General features: G+C 33.5%; 1 protein-coding gene across 1 annotated transcript in view; it reads left to right on the top strand.

Annotated features, from left to right (window-relative positions):
- Nucleotides 1-17030, top strand: part of TUBGCP3 (tubulin gamma complex associated protein 3) — a 63674-nt gene that overhangs the window by 38046 nt on the left and 8598 nt on the right. Inside the window, exons 12-20 of the mRNA XM_015827349.1 lie at nucleotides 2992-3102; nucleotides 3728-3836; nucleotides 5656-5845; nucleotides 8298-8433; nucleotides 9050-9118; nucleotides 11110-11245; nucleotides 15107-15195; nucleotides 15347-15478; nucleotides 15705-15845. Coding sequence (XP_015682835.1) covers nucleotides 2992-3102; nucleotides 3728-3836; nucleotides 5656-5845; nucleotides 8298-8433; nucleotides 9050-9118; nucleotides 11110-11245; nucleotides 15107-15195; nucleotides 15347-15478; nucleotides 15705-15845 — 1113 coding nt within the window. The remainder of the gene's footprint in view (nucleotides 1-2991; nucleotides 3103-3727; nucleotides 3837-5655; nucleotides 5846-8297; nucleotides 8434-9049; nucleotides 9119-11109; nucleotides 11246-15106; nucleotides 15196-15346; nucleotides 15479-15704; nucleotides 15846-17030) is intronic.

Consider the following 17030-nt stretch of genomic DNA (forward strand, 5'->3'; position numbering starts at 1 on the left):
GATTATTATAAAATGCTCTTCTTGCTTTTTGTATTTTTTTTAAATATAAAAATAGTGTTTTCTAAATACATTCATTGCATGTTACTTTGCCCTGGTTATAAAATGAACGTTTTCATGGTTCTGAAAGATGATTTAATTGTCTGATGGATTTAAAACCATATTTTTCTCATTAATACTTCAATTATGGTTTCATGCCTGTTGTTGAGCAGAATAGCTATAGTCAGTTTTAGAAAATGGTCCTTTAAAACATACTTTCCTAAATGAGTAAGTGTACACGTGGTATATACATATTTATGAGTTACTACTATGTTCCAGTGCAAATGTGTATATGAGGGGGATAGAATGTTATGTTTTGGGGTCTGTTCCGCCTCGCTGCTTTTCACATATCCATATTTGTTCCTTTTTTGCTTTTGCTTCTTTGCATAGCACATACATGAATATGTGGTTTAGACTGATGCATGTGATCTTGTCTACTCATACGTAAATTTTAAAAATTGAAAATGGGATGTCTTTACAAGTTCTTATGGTTTCTTACATAAAAACAGAGTAATCTACTTTCAGAAAAGGTCTGGTTCATGGGATTAAGATGTATGCATATAAATAGCCGAAACATCTAATTCAGAAATTGCATTCAGTTGACAGTGAAGATAGTGATCAAAGACATCCAACTAATGTGTTTGCATTAGAATGGGTATAATGAGATTTATTACCTTGTTTATAGAAGTCCCAATATTGTTTAAATGTGCCCACTTCCATTGTTGTGTAAACAATCTTATCTTTTTCTTTCTTTTAACTTGGAACAAAATGGATTTAAAACATCCTTATAAATAACATGTAGCAATGCTAATACTTTAAAAATGCTTATATTCAGTGGTGGGATTCAAATATGTGAATAAACGGTTCTCTGTGTGGATGCCGCTTCCGGAAGTCCATTCTGGGCCTGGGCAACAAAAAATTAGCTACTGGTGGTGCGAACCAGCTGAATCTCACCATTGCTTATATTACAAAGTATATGCATGTATTTATTTTGAGGAACTAACAGATGAAGATCCTTCCCTTCATTTTGTGTAATATATTAGTAGGAACAATGTAAGGTTAGGATCCCTGATTACCACAGTAAAGAGAGTGAGGGAATGAGCAAAGCAAGAATATATTGAGATATAAGATGAATATGCAGGCAGATAAAAGGGGCAGTTTGGCCTTGAGGAAAGGAGGCATTTAGCAAGGCAAGCAACCAAATCAGGATTGAAATAAACTACTTTCTTAAACCAGATGTGGTGATATGTACCAATTTATATTTGTCTTAATGCCTGAATTTTGTATGCTTTTCTGTTGATGGGGTGTCCAGCCATAATTGTGGAGAACCAGCAGAGAAATGTGCAAATTTATTGATAATTTATGAGAATGTCACCCTTTGAGTTATTTGTAAAAATAATAAAAGCAGGATATAAATAAAGTAAAAATAAATAAATATTTATCCATCAATTTCTAACTCTTCACAATTGTTGAAAACTCTTGGTGGCTCAATTTAATAAAATGAACGTACAAAAGTAATCAAACAAAGATATCTTACAAATAAATGTCCGAAAGCAACACATGATATTAGATCCCCCAAAGCCCCCTGGAAAAGCTCTGTTTTTAACTTTTTTCAGAAAGCAGATAATGTTCAAACAGATAGAACTCCTACAGGAGGCCATTCCAGAGGCCCAGTCTCCTCAATGGGGAAGTGTCTGAGATACTGCAGAGGTTATTTAGCTAGAAAAAGAAAGAATGAAGTTCATCCTATGGGAAGGAAGAGATCAAGGTGTTGGTACTGTATCTATCAAGAGAGATACATTTCAAAACTAAGTTCTAATGCAGGGGTCTTCAAACTTGGCCATTTTATGACTTGTGGACTTCAACTCCCAGAATTCCTCAGCCAGTGTGCCTGGCTGAGGAATTCTGGGAGTTGAAGTCCATAAGTCATAAAAGGGCCAAGTTTGAAGACCCCTGTTCTAATGCATAAATGTATATTGCTTATGATACAGGGATATTAATACTAATAGCAAACTTTATTTGAACCTTTCCTGAATATTACATGTTCTGCCAAAATTGTTGTATATTCCTTTGATATTCATGATTAATATATTTTAATTCACTTTGTATTACATTGGTCTATTGAATTTTTCTAACGTGAGAACTCTCAGCTGAAGAGCTGTGGGATAGACACTTTTTAGATCTACTGTATATACTTTAATCTCAGAGAATTGGACTCCTATGGATTCTTCTGTTTTGTTTCCAACATTGGGGAAATAGATAATGAATGAGGGGATTGCTCTTATTTTTGAATTATTTAACAGATGATCTAATGTGCATTAGGAACCTATGGCTATAAGCAAAAGGGGAGGGGGGAACTAAACTTTTCTGCACCATGGTTCAGTTTTCTCTAGGTGTATTTCTTAAATAGATGGACATATTTTCTTTTTTGAAAAGATAAAAAATCTCTAGGTTATACTTAATTGATTTTGTGCCCTATAAAGCTCAAAATTAACTAGATTCTGAACAAACTGGATGCTATTATGACATGATTCATTTCTTAATGTTTTAGGCTAACAGAAAGGCTTAAAAACGTCCAATTTTGTGCAGCATGTGTTCATATCTCTTTGCTGTGAATTGATGGTCTTTTAAAAATAAATACCTTTTAAATGACTCTATAGTAAGCTACCTTGAGAAAATTTGGTTTTGCAAGACAGCACACAAGTTTTAAAAAATAAATAAGCCATACTTTTTTTTGCCAATAGGTTATGGCTAAGCCGCAAAAGTAATATTCTGATAAAAATATAGATAAGGATGCATTGAATAGAGAGCTAGATTAAATGATTTCTAAGGTACCTTCCAACTCTTATCATTCTACAGTATATATAAATATATATTAGTTTTTATATATAGAAAAATATATGTGCTTGTATATGTATCATATTTTGGCTTATTATGAAACTGTTTTATCCACAGTTCTTTGTAGCTTCAGATCCTACAGTGAAAACAGATCGGTTGTGGCATGACAAATATACATTAAGAAAATCAATGATTCCTTCTTTCATTACAATGGATCACTCCAGAAAGGTATGAAAAAATAAACCTGGTAGAATGTTCTGATCACTTTAAAATTGACTTACACACGTACATACAGATACACACACACATGATATGGAAGCATACCTTATAAAAGTTGATATTCGATAGAGCAGTGATTCTTAAAGTGGGGGTAATTTGGCATATCCCATTCATTAGAAATTTATAGTTGCTTTTTGTGAGAGTCCAGTTTGGAATTGCTACTGCTAAGCCACTTGTGTGAAATAACACAGGTGCGGAGTAATGACAATATTTGTGACTTGGACATGAAGCAATTGGGTCAAAGAACCACTGCTATAGAGCCTTTTTTTTCAGATTAGTCTCCAAAATTGGGCACATATAACTTTTTTTTTTACAATAAATGGTGAAAACATTCTACTAAGCCTGGCATCCAAAGTGATAAACCTGTCATTTAAACCAAGGTGAATCCCCCTCTTTATTTGCTAAGTCTGAGTATAGATTGGAAGGGGCTATCAAAGCTGGAGTAAATTTTGTACATTTATTGTTTGCTTTTTGTATGCTTTATTTTAATAAGCGTACTCCCTGAAAAATGCTTTGAAAGGGAAAATGTTCTGCTCTTAAAAAACTTCAAAAATAATGTCCTTTTTATATTTAGGTTCTCCTAATAGGAAAATCCATAAACTTCTTACATCAGGTTTGTCATGACCAAAGTCCATCATCAAAGATGATAGCTGTGCCCAGATCTGCAGAATCTCCAAAAGATGGTATGAAATTAGAATAAGATTACTTTACTAGTTTATATAGGTTGTTTGTTAACTTTTGCCATACAGAATTTTGTCTTAAGGTTACATAAAAACTCAGCAGTAACTTTGTTTTTGACTTCATTATTTTCAGGTTATCATTATCTGAAACAATAATATTGTGTAAAAAGTTCAAGAGCCAAGGTTTTCTGGCTTGTACGGCACCATAAAGTCTTTCTTTAAGAGGTGCAGAAACACCTGAATAATGGGTTGTGTGATTCTAAATATATAGTGCACTCTCATATATAGTGTGTTTAAGTATAACGGTGTTGCTAGTTCATTATTTTCTTGTTGCAGGAGTTTAAATAACAAAAGTCATAATCATGTTGAGCATTTTAGCTTATATGCAAAATGACAAATTATTTGTCAGTTAAATCTGATTTGAATTATGTGTTTGATTAAAAAAATCAGGTTAGTTCGTGCCTTGAATCAAATTGTCAAATCAGGACAATCAAGTTTGGAAAGCTCATTCGAACTGGGAAAGTGGCTTTTATATTTTAAAAAAATATATATTTTATTATATTTATTTTATTTAAATCTCAAGGTACATATTTTGGAAAGCTAATTTAAAGATAATGATCAAATTCATGGACTTGAATTTCTGATTGAAAACTTCACATAATTGTAATTATTTTTCCAGTTACAATTTCAAATTTATTATTATTTGAAAATTTATATATAAGAAACTGTTTCTTTGGATTTACTTCTGAAAATATTCTTCAATATGTATGAGCACAAGCATATCACCTGTCTGCAGTCTTTAAAGCAGCTGCATTTTTTTCTTGAGATCACCCAGCAACTGCTACTGCATATTCATTTATTTGTGCACTTTTTGGGAACTAAATCTCAAAGCACCATACTATATTAATTTATATCATATCATACTCCTGTCAGAAACACCAAGGTACTTCTGGTTTGACAGGATTAGCTGGTGACATCACCATTGCTCCAGGGGATACTCAGTTGGGAGCTTCTTTCATAACTCTCATAACCTTCTTAAAACTGATTAGAACAGTAGCTTAGTTCAGTCGTTGCATAAAATGATCCAAGTCATATTTTCTGTTTAAGCATTTATTTTGTCTGTTGATCTTAATGGTGAGCCTGTGACCTGGGATTTTAGGTCCTTCTTAAGTTAATGTAACATTTATAGGTAAAGCCAATTTTCCTGAAAGCTTCACATATTGCTCAGTGCCATAGACTAGCCTGGGTATAACCTGGACATGAAAAACAAGGCAAATTCTATATGTGTAGGTAAGACCCCAGCGCCATGGTACCTTAAATTAATTAAAAGTTAACTAGCTGCTATCTCCACCCTTTGCATCGTATATCATTGGGTCAAGGAGAAGCTCCAACCTCTGCACTTGGACTTTCAATTATGAAGCAAATCTAGCAGAGCCAATTTCTCATGCCCATGTAAGCCATCCAGCTTTCCTATAGATGGAATAGATACCTTTTCAAATGTTTAATCTTCATCTAACCTTGCAGAGAATTTCCTGGGATTAGTTTAGGGTTCATGGTTTGGTACTAAAAAATAGAGGGAACATGCTTAGCACATTCACAATGTCACTTTGATGAAATAAGAATCCCTGCTACCTCTAAAAAAATCACTATAGCACCATTAAACAAGCAAGTATTTAATATTCTATTCACCATCAAATGATTTGGGTGTACCTGGAAACAATTCATTTTATGGAATTCAAGTCAAATAATTATACTGAGTGCAAGAGTTAATAAGTTTTGCTTGTTTTGCAATCTTGGTAACTTCTTGTTTTTCCCGTAACAGCTGTTGAAATGTTCACTGATTTGGAAAATGCATTTCAGGGAAAAATAGATGCTGCATATTTTGAGACCAGCAAATACTTGCTAGATGTGCTCAATAAGAAGTACAATTTACTGGAGCATATGCAAGCCATGAGACGTTATTTGCTCCTTGGTCAAGGAGATTTTATCAGACATTTAATGGACTTGTTAAAGTAAGTAAATGCAGATTTAGAGGGATGATTCTGTTAATCTGTGGTTGTAAAAACTATCATTTGTCACCTTAACGTTTAATACAGGTATGATGCTTTTATAAGATAATTCTATTTCATTGGACATGTAGAATATTATTTTATAGAGGATTATTATTTACCTTATAAAACGGGAGAGGAACTCATCAGTATAGGAATGTTCTGGACAAAAAGAACCTTTACTAAAACTCTTGTATAAAACTTTATAAGTTTATATACATATATAGAACCCCATATATAGAGTGTCACAAAAGTGCAGCTTTATTCTTTTAAAGCTTAAAACCTAAAGCTGCACTAAGACTTTTGAGAAATTCCATGTGTCTCAGTATGTGCACCCACACACACATACACATAGTTGTTATTTTTCTTTTTTCCTATTCTTTAATTAAAGAAAAATGCAAAGAAAGAAATGTATCTGTGAAGCCCAATATTGAAATTTATAATATATATCTTTATCTCTTATCACTTTATTATTTTATTCAGTGATAAATCACTCTACTTTTGATTTTTTTTTCCAAGTTTTTATTGGGAAACATTTGGTTCTTTTAAACTTTGGTGGAACAGTTTTCCAAAATTTTAAAAAGCTGATCTCTTGTATCTGTTCTTTTAAAAGTTTTTGAAAGTTCTTCATATGATATTAACTATGCATTCAACTTACTTTCAGGTGAGTGTGCATAGGATTGCAGCCTGATGGTACAATCCTATCTGTGTACACTCAAAAGTAAGTTTCTTTTAGTTCAAACAGCTACATTTACTGCGTAATAAATGTTCATAAGATTGCACTATTAATCTAAAATATAATCCTTCTCATTCTCTGTATTTAAAACTTTATTAAATTTACATTATACCTTTTCACTAAGATAACTTCGGACATGATTAGATTTCATATATACATTATAAAATAGAGAATGGATTGCACTATTTGAATTGTTTGTGCATCAGCCATTAACAGCATCAATCAAATCTTTTAAAATTCTGCTCTTTTTTCTACATTAATTTTAATTGATTCTCTCATCTTGTTTTGTTTTTCAGCATCTTAGATTGTAAATTTGAGAATAAGAATTGCCATGATATTAAATTTATATGGTATCTTCTGTTATTTATTGCCTCAGCATGCAGCTGCCAAATAAATCCTGAAGATATAAAACTTTAAATTCTGCACTCTGGATTTTACTATTTGGTGGCTGCTATCACTGAGTAATATTTTGACAAAGAGAAAGTAAAGACTACCTTTTGATGAATATATCATGATATATTTATTTAAATGTCTATTCAGATCCCAAGCTTTTAAAACTCCTGGATCCCGTACTTTTAAATTCAGCACCCCACCTACTTCCCTTCGTGTCAATATATTTAAAAGCATCTTGGATTTTCTTTTACAATGGCATTTCAATAGTATAATTACAGACTTTCTACTTGTTACATTTCTTTTCCTTCAATAATGCCAATTTTTCATTACAAAGGATTCCATTTGCTTGCCAGACATCAAAGAGATGTCTATTTGTCCAAGAGCTGAATTGATGTAACATCACTACACTCAAGTGCAGCAGGGAATGATAATGAGACAGAAAATTGGCACAACATTTTGGTGTGTCAAACACTGGAGAGTTGTGGATTAATGGAAATAAACACTTTTTGACATAGAATTTTTAATTTGCTATTTCAGGTTCTGGGGAATATAAGCTTTGGTTCTAAATATTCTTTAATACAAAAAGCACAACTGCACAGTCTTTGTCACTAAATTTAAAACGAAGCATCTAAAACAGTTTTTGGAATACAAAAGCAATATTTTCTTATCAATTTTTACAATATATATTTTGAACTAATCGATTCTAGATAGGACAACCATCTTTTATATAAAGAAGTTCCCCAAAACTATAGATAGTGTAGCTGTTTGGAAGCATTCTTCTGTAGTCATTTTATGTCACTATCTCTTCCTAGCCCCACAGGGTATACTTGTTTAAAAAGAGGAAAATAAGAAAATCCTTTAAAAATAGGAGCAGAAGAAAAGAATGCATCATCTAAAAAGATTTTATATTAAAGGAAAAATTGTGTTGCAGTGCTAATAGGTTAATTCAGATATGACCTGAAGTTTGAAAAACATTATCAGTTTCTGTATGAATTCAGTTGAACATGAATGGAAGAAACTGCTATGGGTATTTTCATTGGCTTCTGCATCCTGACCCCTGGATATGAACTGAAATATGAATGATTGGTGGATTAGAGTTGTTGCTGTTGTTGAAATTTATAGTATTTGCAACTACAAAAAATAATGTGATGTAGAAAACTTGAAAATGTGCATATTCTTTTGTGCAGTTTTACAACTGATTGTAAAACTATTGCATCTACAGCTGGATGGAAATGGGGTATAATAACAATGACATATCTGTCTTTTATTTATATTATTTAAAAATAGGCCAGAACTTGCGAGACCAGCTACAACCTTGTATCAGCATAATCTGACAGGAATCCTTGAAACAGCTGTCAGGGCAACTAACGCACAGTTTGATAATCCTGAGATCCTCAAACGCTTGGATGTTAGACTTTTGGAGGTATTTCTGCGCCATTTTAATATTTCATGATAGGCTTAGATTTGATTTGTCAAAAATAAGAAAAATATACTCTGAGGTCAGCAGCATCCAAAGTATTATCATCTTTCTGGATTGTCAGATTTTCTTGACCTTACACTAATTGTTATTTCACTGAAAAATGAGTGCCAATACTTAGACAGTTATAGATATTACAGTGCAGTATGTTTGATAATGAAAACATAAGGCTATAATCCGAATTAAGCATACTCATAATGTATATGTGGTGTATTATGGCCTAAATTACAGTTCTGCTGAATTTATTCTGATACCGTTTTGTTAAGATGCTGCATTATTCAGTCTGATTTGTTATAGATGTAACTTCATCTTTGTCCTTCTTTTTGCTTATCTGAACAGAAAATGTCACAGTTATATTTCCTTTATTCTGTGTACTGACAAATAGAGTTATCTTCTAGTCTAACATTTTAGATTGGTTAAATAAGGCTGGTCTTTCTTTTACCCACTATGTCTTGGCAATTCACCACTGATCGTTACTAAATGCTAGATCATGATTACTTTGGGAAAATAGCTAAATAACTATGTAACTGATTTGCTGAAATATTTATAACTTTTTTTAAAGGTGTCTCCAGGTGATACTGGTTGGGATGTTTTCAGTTTAGACTATCATGTTGATGGGCCAATTGCAACGGTAAGGATGTATAGCTCAGTTTGTCCATTTCTGATCCCCTCCTACCTAGAATTAGCTACTTAGTTCTCTAAATACTTGTTATTAAAATAGCCTTTGTACTTTTAGAAGTACATGATTAAAGAGATTGCTTGATATCTTTGATGTACTCATTGTATTAAGAGTACAGCCAAAATTTCAATTTCCTAAATTATTAATGAGTGTTAAAATGCTACATTTTAAGACCGTCATTATTTGAAATAAATAATTCATTTGCTCTGTCGGAGATTTTAGAAAGTACTTAATAAATGGATTTTCATTTTCAGCCATTATTCTAAAACTGTAGCAACTAATTTGGGATAATTTGTGTGAACTATAAAATGTATTTTAGGGAACCTATTTGTTCTCTTTAAATAAATGTGATATATAGTATTCATTAAAACAGATGAGAAAATAGCACCATTGTTCAAAATGCTTTTACTATACGTAAAGAATAACAGTGCTCTGTGAACGAGGTGTCAAAAATGAAAGTTCGGTCAGAAGGTATTTGCTACATATAGTTTAATCAAAGGAAGATAATATCTAACTTAACATCTGTTAATCCATTTGTATATTCTATATCCTTCTCCATACGTTATGAGTAGTTATAGAGCTATGTAATCAGTTCCTTAATATTTAATTTTTGTTGTAGCATGCTGTTAACCATTTAATGTATTTTCCTTTCATTATAATAAACCTTTTACATGTTGAGAATTGAAAGGTAGTGGAAAGATTTTATTATAGCTATAGTTTATAATATAATATCCTTTAATGTGATTATTCCTTAAATAAATCAACCCAACCTATATAAGGAACAGAATTTAAAGCTATATATCATGAAAATAAAGAAGCCCAGTAGACATTGGAATCTTGGGCAAGGGAAGTATATAAACATCTATCAATAAAAACAATTATATCTCGCTTTGATAAATCACTTTTTCAGTTTCCATCCACCACTCATAATCTAATTGTTTAAGGTTGTTATGATATCAAATAAAACATGAAAATAAGCATAGTTCTTTATGATTAGAACTCTAATATTTTATTTAATTTTGTATACTAGGCAAAGATGTCAAAATGTAGAACGTTTGATTCAAATGATGAATTTTTTCTGGGTTATAAAATATGCTCTTGGCCTTTGAAGCTTTGCATTTCTCAGATTGATCTATAGATAAGAGGTGAAAAAAAGCAGCAACTGTTTTCTAAACATTTTTTGATTATCGAGTTAGTTGCAAAAATCTCTCAGATTTTATCAAAAGATCTTTCAGTTAATGAACACAAATCATTATTTCAACAGGCATTAAAACACAGTTTGAGACAGTAAGGATCAAGGAAAGGGAGATTTTACTACTTTGGGAGGATGCTAACAACTGAATCTTAGCTATTTGTTACACAACACAAAGATTTATTCATCCAATAAAATGTCTTATTTTCTATGTCTTCAATTATTTCTAGTAATGAAACAGCATAGAGAAATTGTACAGGGGGATTAATGGGACTCTATCTTCCCTATACACTCAGATGAGGAACTGAAGCAGTAGCTAATCATGACTGCAGCACAGACCTTAACTTTTTGGTGCATTCAGAATATGTGTATTTAGTAAAAGGTTTGCCGTAACTCCTGTATTTCGGCTGAAGATGCTCTGAGGAGCAGGTACAAAAGCCCTTGAATCTAGGGATGCTGAGATAAATGAACCCAGAGCTTCTTTTGCACAACACAAATCCCCATCATGCTGTTTTCCTTGTATTTATTGTAGCACAGAGGAACAAGAGAAATCCTTACGTACTAATGTGAGACTTCTTAATAATAAGACTGTAACTTGACTGAGTCTTTGTATTCAGCACCCATAACTCAGCTTCTTGAGTCAATGATCTTAAGCTATTGCACTATCCTTTTAATAGAGATACTTGAAGCAATGGAAGCAGCAGTACTTGACGTTTTAAAGGTTATGATCGAATGTTGCTATTATTTGCAGATGTTTACACGAGAGTGTATGAGCCACTATCTGAGGGTGTTTAACTTCCTATGGAGAGCAAAACGGATGGAATATATTCTTACTGACATATGGAAAGGACATATGTGCAATGCAAAACTTCTAAAAAATATGCCTGGTAAGGGATTAAGTTCAGTGCATAATTACATCAGTTGCTGTTTTCTATCCATAATTCTTCAGATTATCAATAGAAGAGAATATTCTTCAGGTTATTCTGGAAGTTTAAAGTAAACCTAGAGTAAGTTTAGAGTATGTTCTTAGAATAAGTTCTGGTACATTGTGATCATTGAACTGATTTAATTAAATTCAAAATGAATAGGCTCTAATGATGTTCTGTCTGTAAAGCTTAAATAAACTTGCTATTAGTTGCTACTTTATTACAATAGAAAAAACCCAATTGCATATTTTACATGGTATATAAAGTTATGGAAATTATTATTTTTTACTAATTAGCTACCTTCTAACCTTTATATTCAGAATAAATATAGAAGTCAGTTTCCCAAAAGGATAGCTGCCTACTATTGGTTAGGGTTTCCACGTGGGTAGTAATTTATCCTCCCTCCAGCGTTTGCACAGAAAAACCCATAGCACTGACAGCTTGAGTAGTTCTTTTTACCAGAAGGGGGCAACATTTGCAAACTAGCCCAATATTTATTTATATAAATTTTATTTAATTTGTAAATAAATTAAATTTATGTATACATTTAGATATTTTATTTATTTACTAACCAAATACAATGGGGGTAAAGCTTATCACATTCCATAGATATCAGCAAGCAAGTCTTTGTGAGTAGTACTTTACAGTTTTGAGTTTTTAATGTCTATCCTTTCGTTTTTCATCTTCTCCTGCCACACTGGCATTGTGGGGCTCTGGATGGCAGCCTTGATGTGGTAGAGGGGATGCTAAGTTAAAGTTCATTTCATCTGTAAGGCATCTATTCAGAAAATGATGCAGTTCTTCACTTTTACTACTTGTGACATAGCCATTTATAGAAAGCAAGGGGTATTGTTTAAGACACTGGGCTGGTAGAATATGTGTGTTAATTATGTGCAAATGTGGATATGCTGAATAGGAATATTCTTACTTCTTTATTCTCTAATCTCGTGAGATACCTTCTACCAAAGCAGTGTATAATGACACTGGACATTTCTGCCACTGCACTCCCCTATTGTTTTTGTTATGTTTCCTTTATTTTGGAGTGTTTATTTTTTCTGTATAATTTTTATTGCAGCTTCAATTAAAAGTAAAAAGCTGATTGAGCTTTTGACTGTATGTAAAAATCCATATTGTATTATTTGGCAACAATGTGTTAGTGATTTGCCTACGGAAATGGTCCCTGGAATGTTATTTCAACTCTTTCGCATTCTACTCTGAAGCCTTAAAACTCCCTGGTGGTCCTCTGTTCACCTCAGCATCCTGCCAAAGTTGGTCAGGTGCTCCCATTTTCTAATTGGAAAACTTCATTTTACCAGCAACTTAGTCACTAAACATGGTTGCTAATTAAAACACCATATGGCTATAACTTATTTCTGCCTACAATTTTACTTCTGCCTTCTTTATTAACTCTGGTTATCCCAAGATGGTTGCAAAGCATCTGAATAGCAATCCTGTGATCATGAGACCATGCAGTGATCATAAATGTGCACCACTTGCAAAGTACTTAAATAGCAATCTCATGACTGAAAGACATTGTGACACTTGTAAATGCAAGGATTAGTTAGGTGGTTTTTTAAATACCATTGTAATTTTGAACATTCACTAAACAAGGTAGTTAATAAGCAAGGACTACCTGTATAGGTTTGTTGGGTAGTTCTTCTTCAGGCCTATAAGAAGTTTAAATTTCTGAAGATTAAATGAGTATTTATTTTATAAGCAACCATACTGGTGAGATTGTTAGATAATTTTAAAAATAAATCAATATTGTGGAACATTTGTTTTTTTAAACAACTGAGAGCTTATAATTATTGGTTTAATTGATTAAATATTTTGATCAGTTAAGTCAGTTGTTGATGGAAATTTTCAGTGTAGTTCCATTACACTGAATGTAAGATTGTTACACATTTGTGAGTTATGAACCACAATCCACCAGATGGAGTGTGGTAGCTGTTTTATTTTTTGTTTCGCAGTCTACAGTATTGCTGATAGAAAGTGACTGGCTCAAAATTACCAGCTGGCTTCCATGATAAAAGACCATAACTATAAAAGACCATGCTCCTATTCCAGCTCTTTAACCACTACACCAAACTGGTTCATGAGACCCAGTTTGAATCCTTTATTGGAATCATTCATAACCTTCAAATAATGGATTGATTTAGGCTGAAATTTACAGTATACACAAAGACATATATACCTGTGCATGTGTTTGCCTGTATTTGCCAGAAGGCCAGGATGGAGAAGGAAGGCAACAAAACTGGATGGAAATGAAGTAATGAGACAGAGACAGGGAAGAGCAAAACCCTGTTCAGGCATTACAACAAGGATTAAAATCAGCTCAGTAAGCACTCCTTTTTAAACACTAAGCTAAGTCTATCAGACCTGAGCTGCAGAAGAAGTTAGATTTTCTGTCTCTTTGCTACCAACAAATGGTCATCCAGATTTGGTAGCCCTACAAAAGCTAAATTTGAAGGCATCCATGCTTTTCAGCTACAATATAAGTAGTAATTCACACACTTGCCAATTCCTTTTTTTTTCAACAATTTTTAGTCTTATCTGTGATGTAAGACTATTACATCATGTAAGTAATAAGCAAAATCTTGCTACGTTATAAACATTAGAAGAGATCAAGCCTTAGAAACTTTCTTGCATTGTTTCAGCATGTTGTATTCCTAGTATGATTCCTTTTATATTAGATGTTATGGCTTTTGTTTTTTGTGCATCTCAAGTACTATAAAACATTTTTTGTATAGAAAGGAATAGCTACAGGGTAGTAATTCTTTAACCTTTCTCTGTCACAGGTGGGCTAAGGCAACCAAGTAGGCTTTGACATCTAGTATGCAAAAGGAAAGCTTTGGCATGGCTTTATCTTCTTTTGAAGCTTGTTCCACATTTGAGTACCCTTGACTGAGAAAGCTTATCTCCTTTCCTCACAGAGTTTGGCCTAAACATTTCAGCAAAGTTCTCTCCCAAAAGAGTATTATAATTTCTGAGGATAAGTCTCTCCCTTCCTGCGTTGAGCAAAGTAGCTATTGGAAACCACTTGTCAATCCACCTAATAGGAAAGTCACCTTTCTTTTGTTAATAAGCCAAGAAGGTATCTCATAAGTTAGAGTATTGGCCCTGGCCAAGCATGAACATTCCTCTAAAATAATAGGTTTATTAGGCAACATTTCTCATTCCTGTAATAACTTTTATTGTTCTGTACCACCTTTTTAAAATAAGCTGCAGTGAAATGAAAAAGCAGAGCTGGGGATTAACAGATTCATCCATCCCTACTTCTGAGGAACCATTTCTTATCTTTTGGTTTTTGTTGTTCTGCCATTTGAAATACTTTTTTCCCCATGTTCTTACTAACAATTTGGGAGATGGTTGTAGCTCATTAGTAGAGCCAGAGCTTTACATTTTGAAGGTGCCAAGTTCAGTCAACATGTGGAGTTAGAAAAAAGTATGAAGAGATGCTGCCAGGCTTACAGGACTAAGTTAAATGAACCAAGTATCTTAGTAAAAAGCAGCATTGCTTCATTTATTATACGGAAAGTATACAGTTAACTTTGGTTTCTCACTTGACTCTGCTTGTCATATTATTATTAACTGGAAACAATGCTGGCTATTAGAATTTATAGCTTCAATTTATTGGATTAAAAAGATGATAGTATAAATATAGTATATTATGCTTTTTCTTTAAGTATCTTTGATCAGTTGTTATATTTTATTCCTTTCAGAAAGGGTGCAGGTTATCAACCTCAGTTGTATTTGTTAAAAATGTTAGATGAATGAATCTCTTCTAATTTTTAATATACAAATATTTTGATTTTCTTACAGAGCTTTCTGGGGTGCTGCATCAGTGTCACGTTTTGGCATCAGAAATGGTCCATTTCATTCATCAAATGCAGTATTATATTACATTTGAGGTACCCTTCAACCAACCATTTTGTAGTCTATTTTGTTTTTGTTTTGAGGAGAAGAAATGTGTGTAGTGCCGTATAGAGTAAAGGGTGTGCTAAATAAAGAGTTTCTGAAGGAAGAACATCATTATACTAAATACTTAAAATTATGCCTTAGGTCCTGGAATGTTCATGGGATGAACTGTGGAACAAGGTCCAACAAGCTCAGGACTTAGATCACATCATTGCAGCTCATGAAGTCTTCCTAGATACTATCATATCTCGCTGTTTGCTGGACACTGATTCAAGAGTAAGCCTTTTCTCTATTTAAACATTATTTCTGTAATGATTATGCTCATCGCCCCTTTTTTTTTCATTTAGCAATGTGTGCAGTATAATATTTATTCAGAAGTGAAATCCCACTGTTCCATAATAAGAGAGCTTAGAATTGCACACCTTGGTTGAATCTATCTTTGCACTAAATGTAATATTTGTGGATGTAGGATCTTATTTTTCAATTTCACAATTTCTTATAGCTGCTTCTCAACCAGCTTCGAGCTGTTTTTGATCAGATTCTTGAATTTCAAAATGTGCAAGATGCAATGTACCGAGCCGCCTTAGAGGAATTGCAGCTACGCTTGCAGTTTGAAGAAAAGAAAAAGGAGCGAGAACTTGAGGTATAGCGCCTTTCTATGGCATTCTATGGCATCTGCTTGTATTTTAATGATACTCAAATAAAACAAATTTCCTGTGTTCTTTTTCCTGAAAAGTAATGAACAAAAAGTGGAAACACAGTGTAGAAAGATGCAATTGTATGTATGTATAGTGAGGGAAAAATTATTTGATCTCCTGCTGATTTTGTATGTCTGCCCACTGACAAAGAAATGATCAGTCTACAATTTTATTGGTAGGTTTATTTTAACAGTGAGAGACAGAATAACAACAAAAAAATCCAGAAAAAGGCATTTCAAAAAAGTTATAAATTGATTTGCATTTTAATGAGTGAAATAAGTATTTGGTCCCCTATCAATCAGCAAGATTTCTGGCTCCCAGGTGTCTTTTATACAGGTAACGAGCTGAGATTAGGAGCACTCTCTTAAAGGGAATGCTCCTAATCAGCTTCTTACCTGTATAAAAGACACCTGTCCACAGAACCAATCAATCAAATCAATCAGATTCCAAACTCTCCACCATAGCCAAGACCAAAGAGCTGTCCAAGGATGTCAGGGACAAGATTGTAGATCTACACAAGGCTGGAATGGGCTACAAGATTATTGCCAAGCAGCTTGGTGAGAAGGTACAGTTGGTACAATTATTCGCAAATGGAGAAACACAAAGTAACTGTCAATCTCCCTCGATCTGAGACTCCATACAAGATCTCACCTTGTGGAGTTTCAATGATCATGAGAACGGTGAGGAATCAACCCAGAACTACACGGGAGGATCTTGTCAATGATCTCAAGGCAGCTGGGACCATAGTCACCAAGAAAACAATTGATACACACTAGGCCGTGAAGGACTGAAATCTTGCAGCACCCGCAAGATCCCTCTGCTCAAAAAAGCACATGTACAGGCCCATCTGAAATTTGCCAATGAACATCTGAATGATTCAGAGGAGAACTGGGTGAAAGTGTATACCATCAAATCTTGGTTGAGAACCTCCTTCCCTCAGCCAGGGCATTGAAAATGGGTTGTGGATAGATATTCCAGCATGGCAATGACCCAAAACACGGCCAAGGCAACAAAGGAGTGGCTCAAGAAGAAGCACATTAAGGTCCTGGAGTGGCCTAGCCAGTCTCCAGACCGTAATCCCATAAAAAAATCTGTGGAGGGAGCTGAAGGTTCGAGCTGCCAAACGTCAG

The sequence above is a fragment of the Protobothrops mucrosquamatus genome, unplaced genomic scaffold (assembly GCF_001527695.2).
Source record: "Protobothrops mucrosquamatus isolate PMUCROS unplaced genomic scaffold, P.Mucros_1.0 scaffold3636, whole genome shotgun sequence".
NCBI classification, from domain to species: Eukaryota; Metazoa; Chordata; class Lepidosauria; order Squamata; family Viperidae; genus Protobothrops; species Protobothrops mucrosquamatus.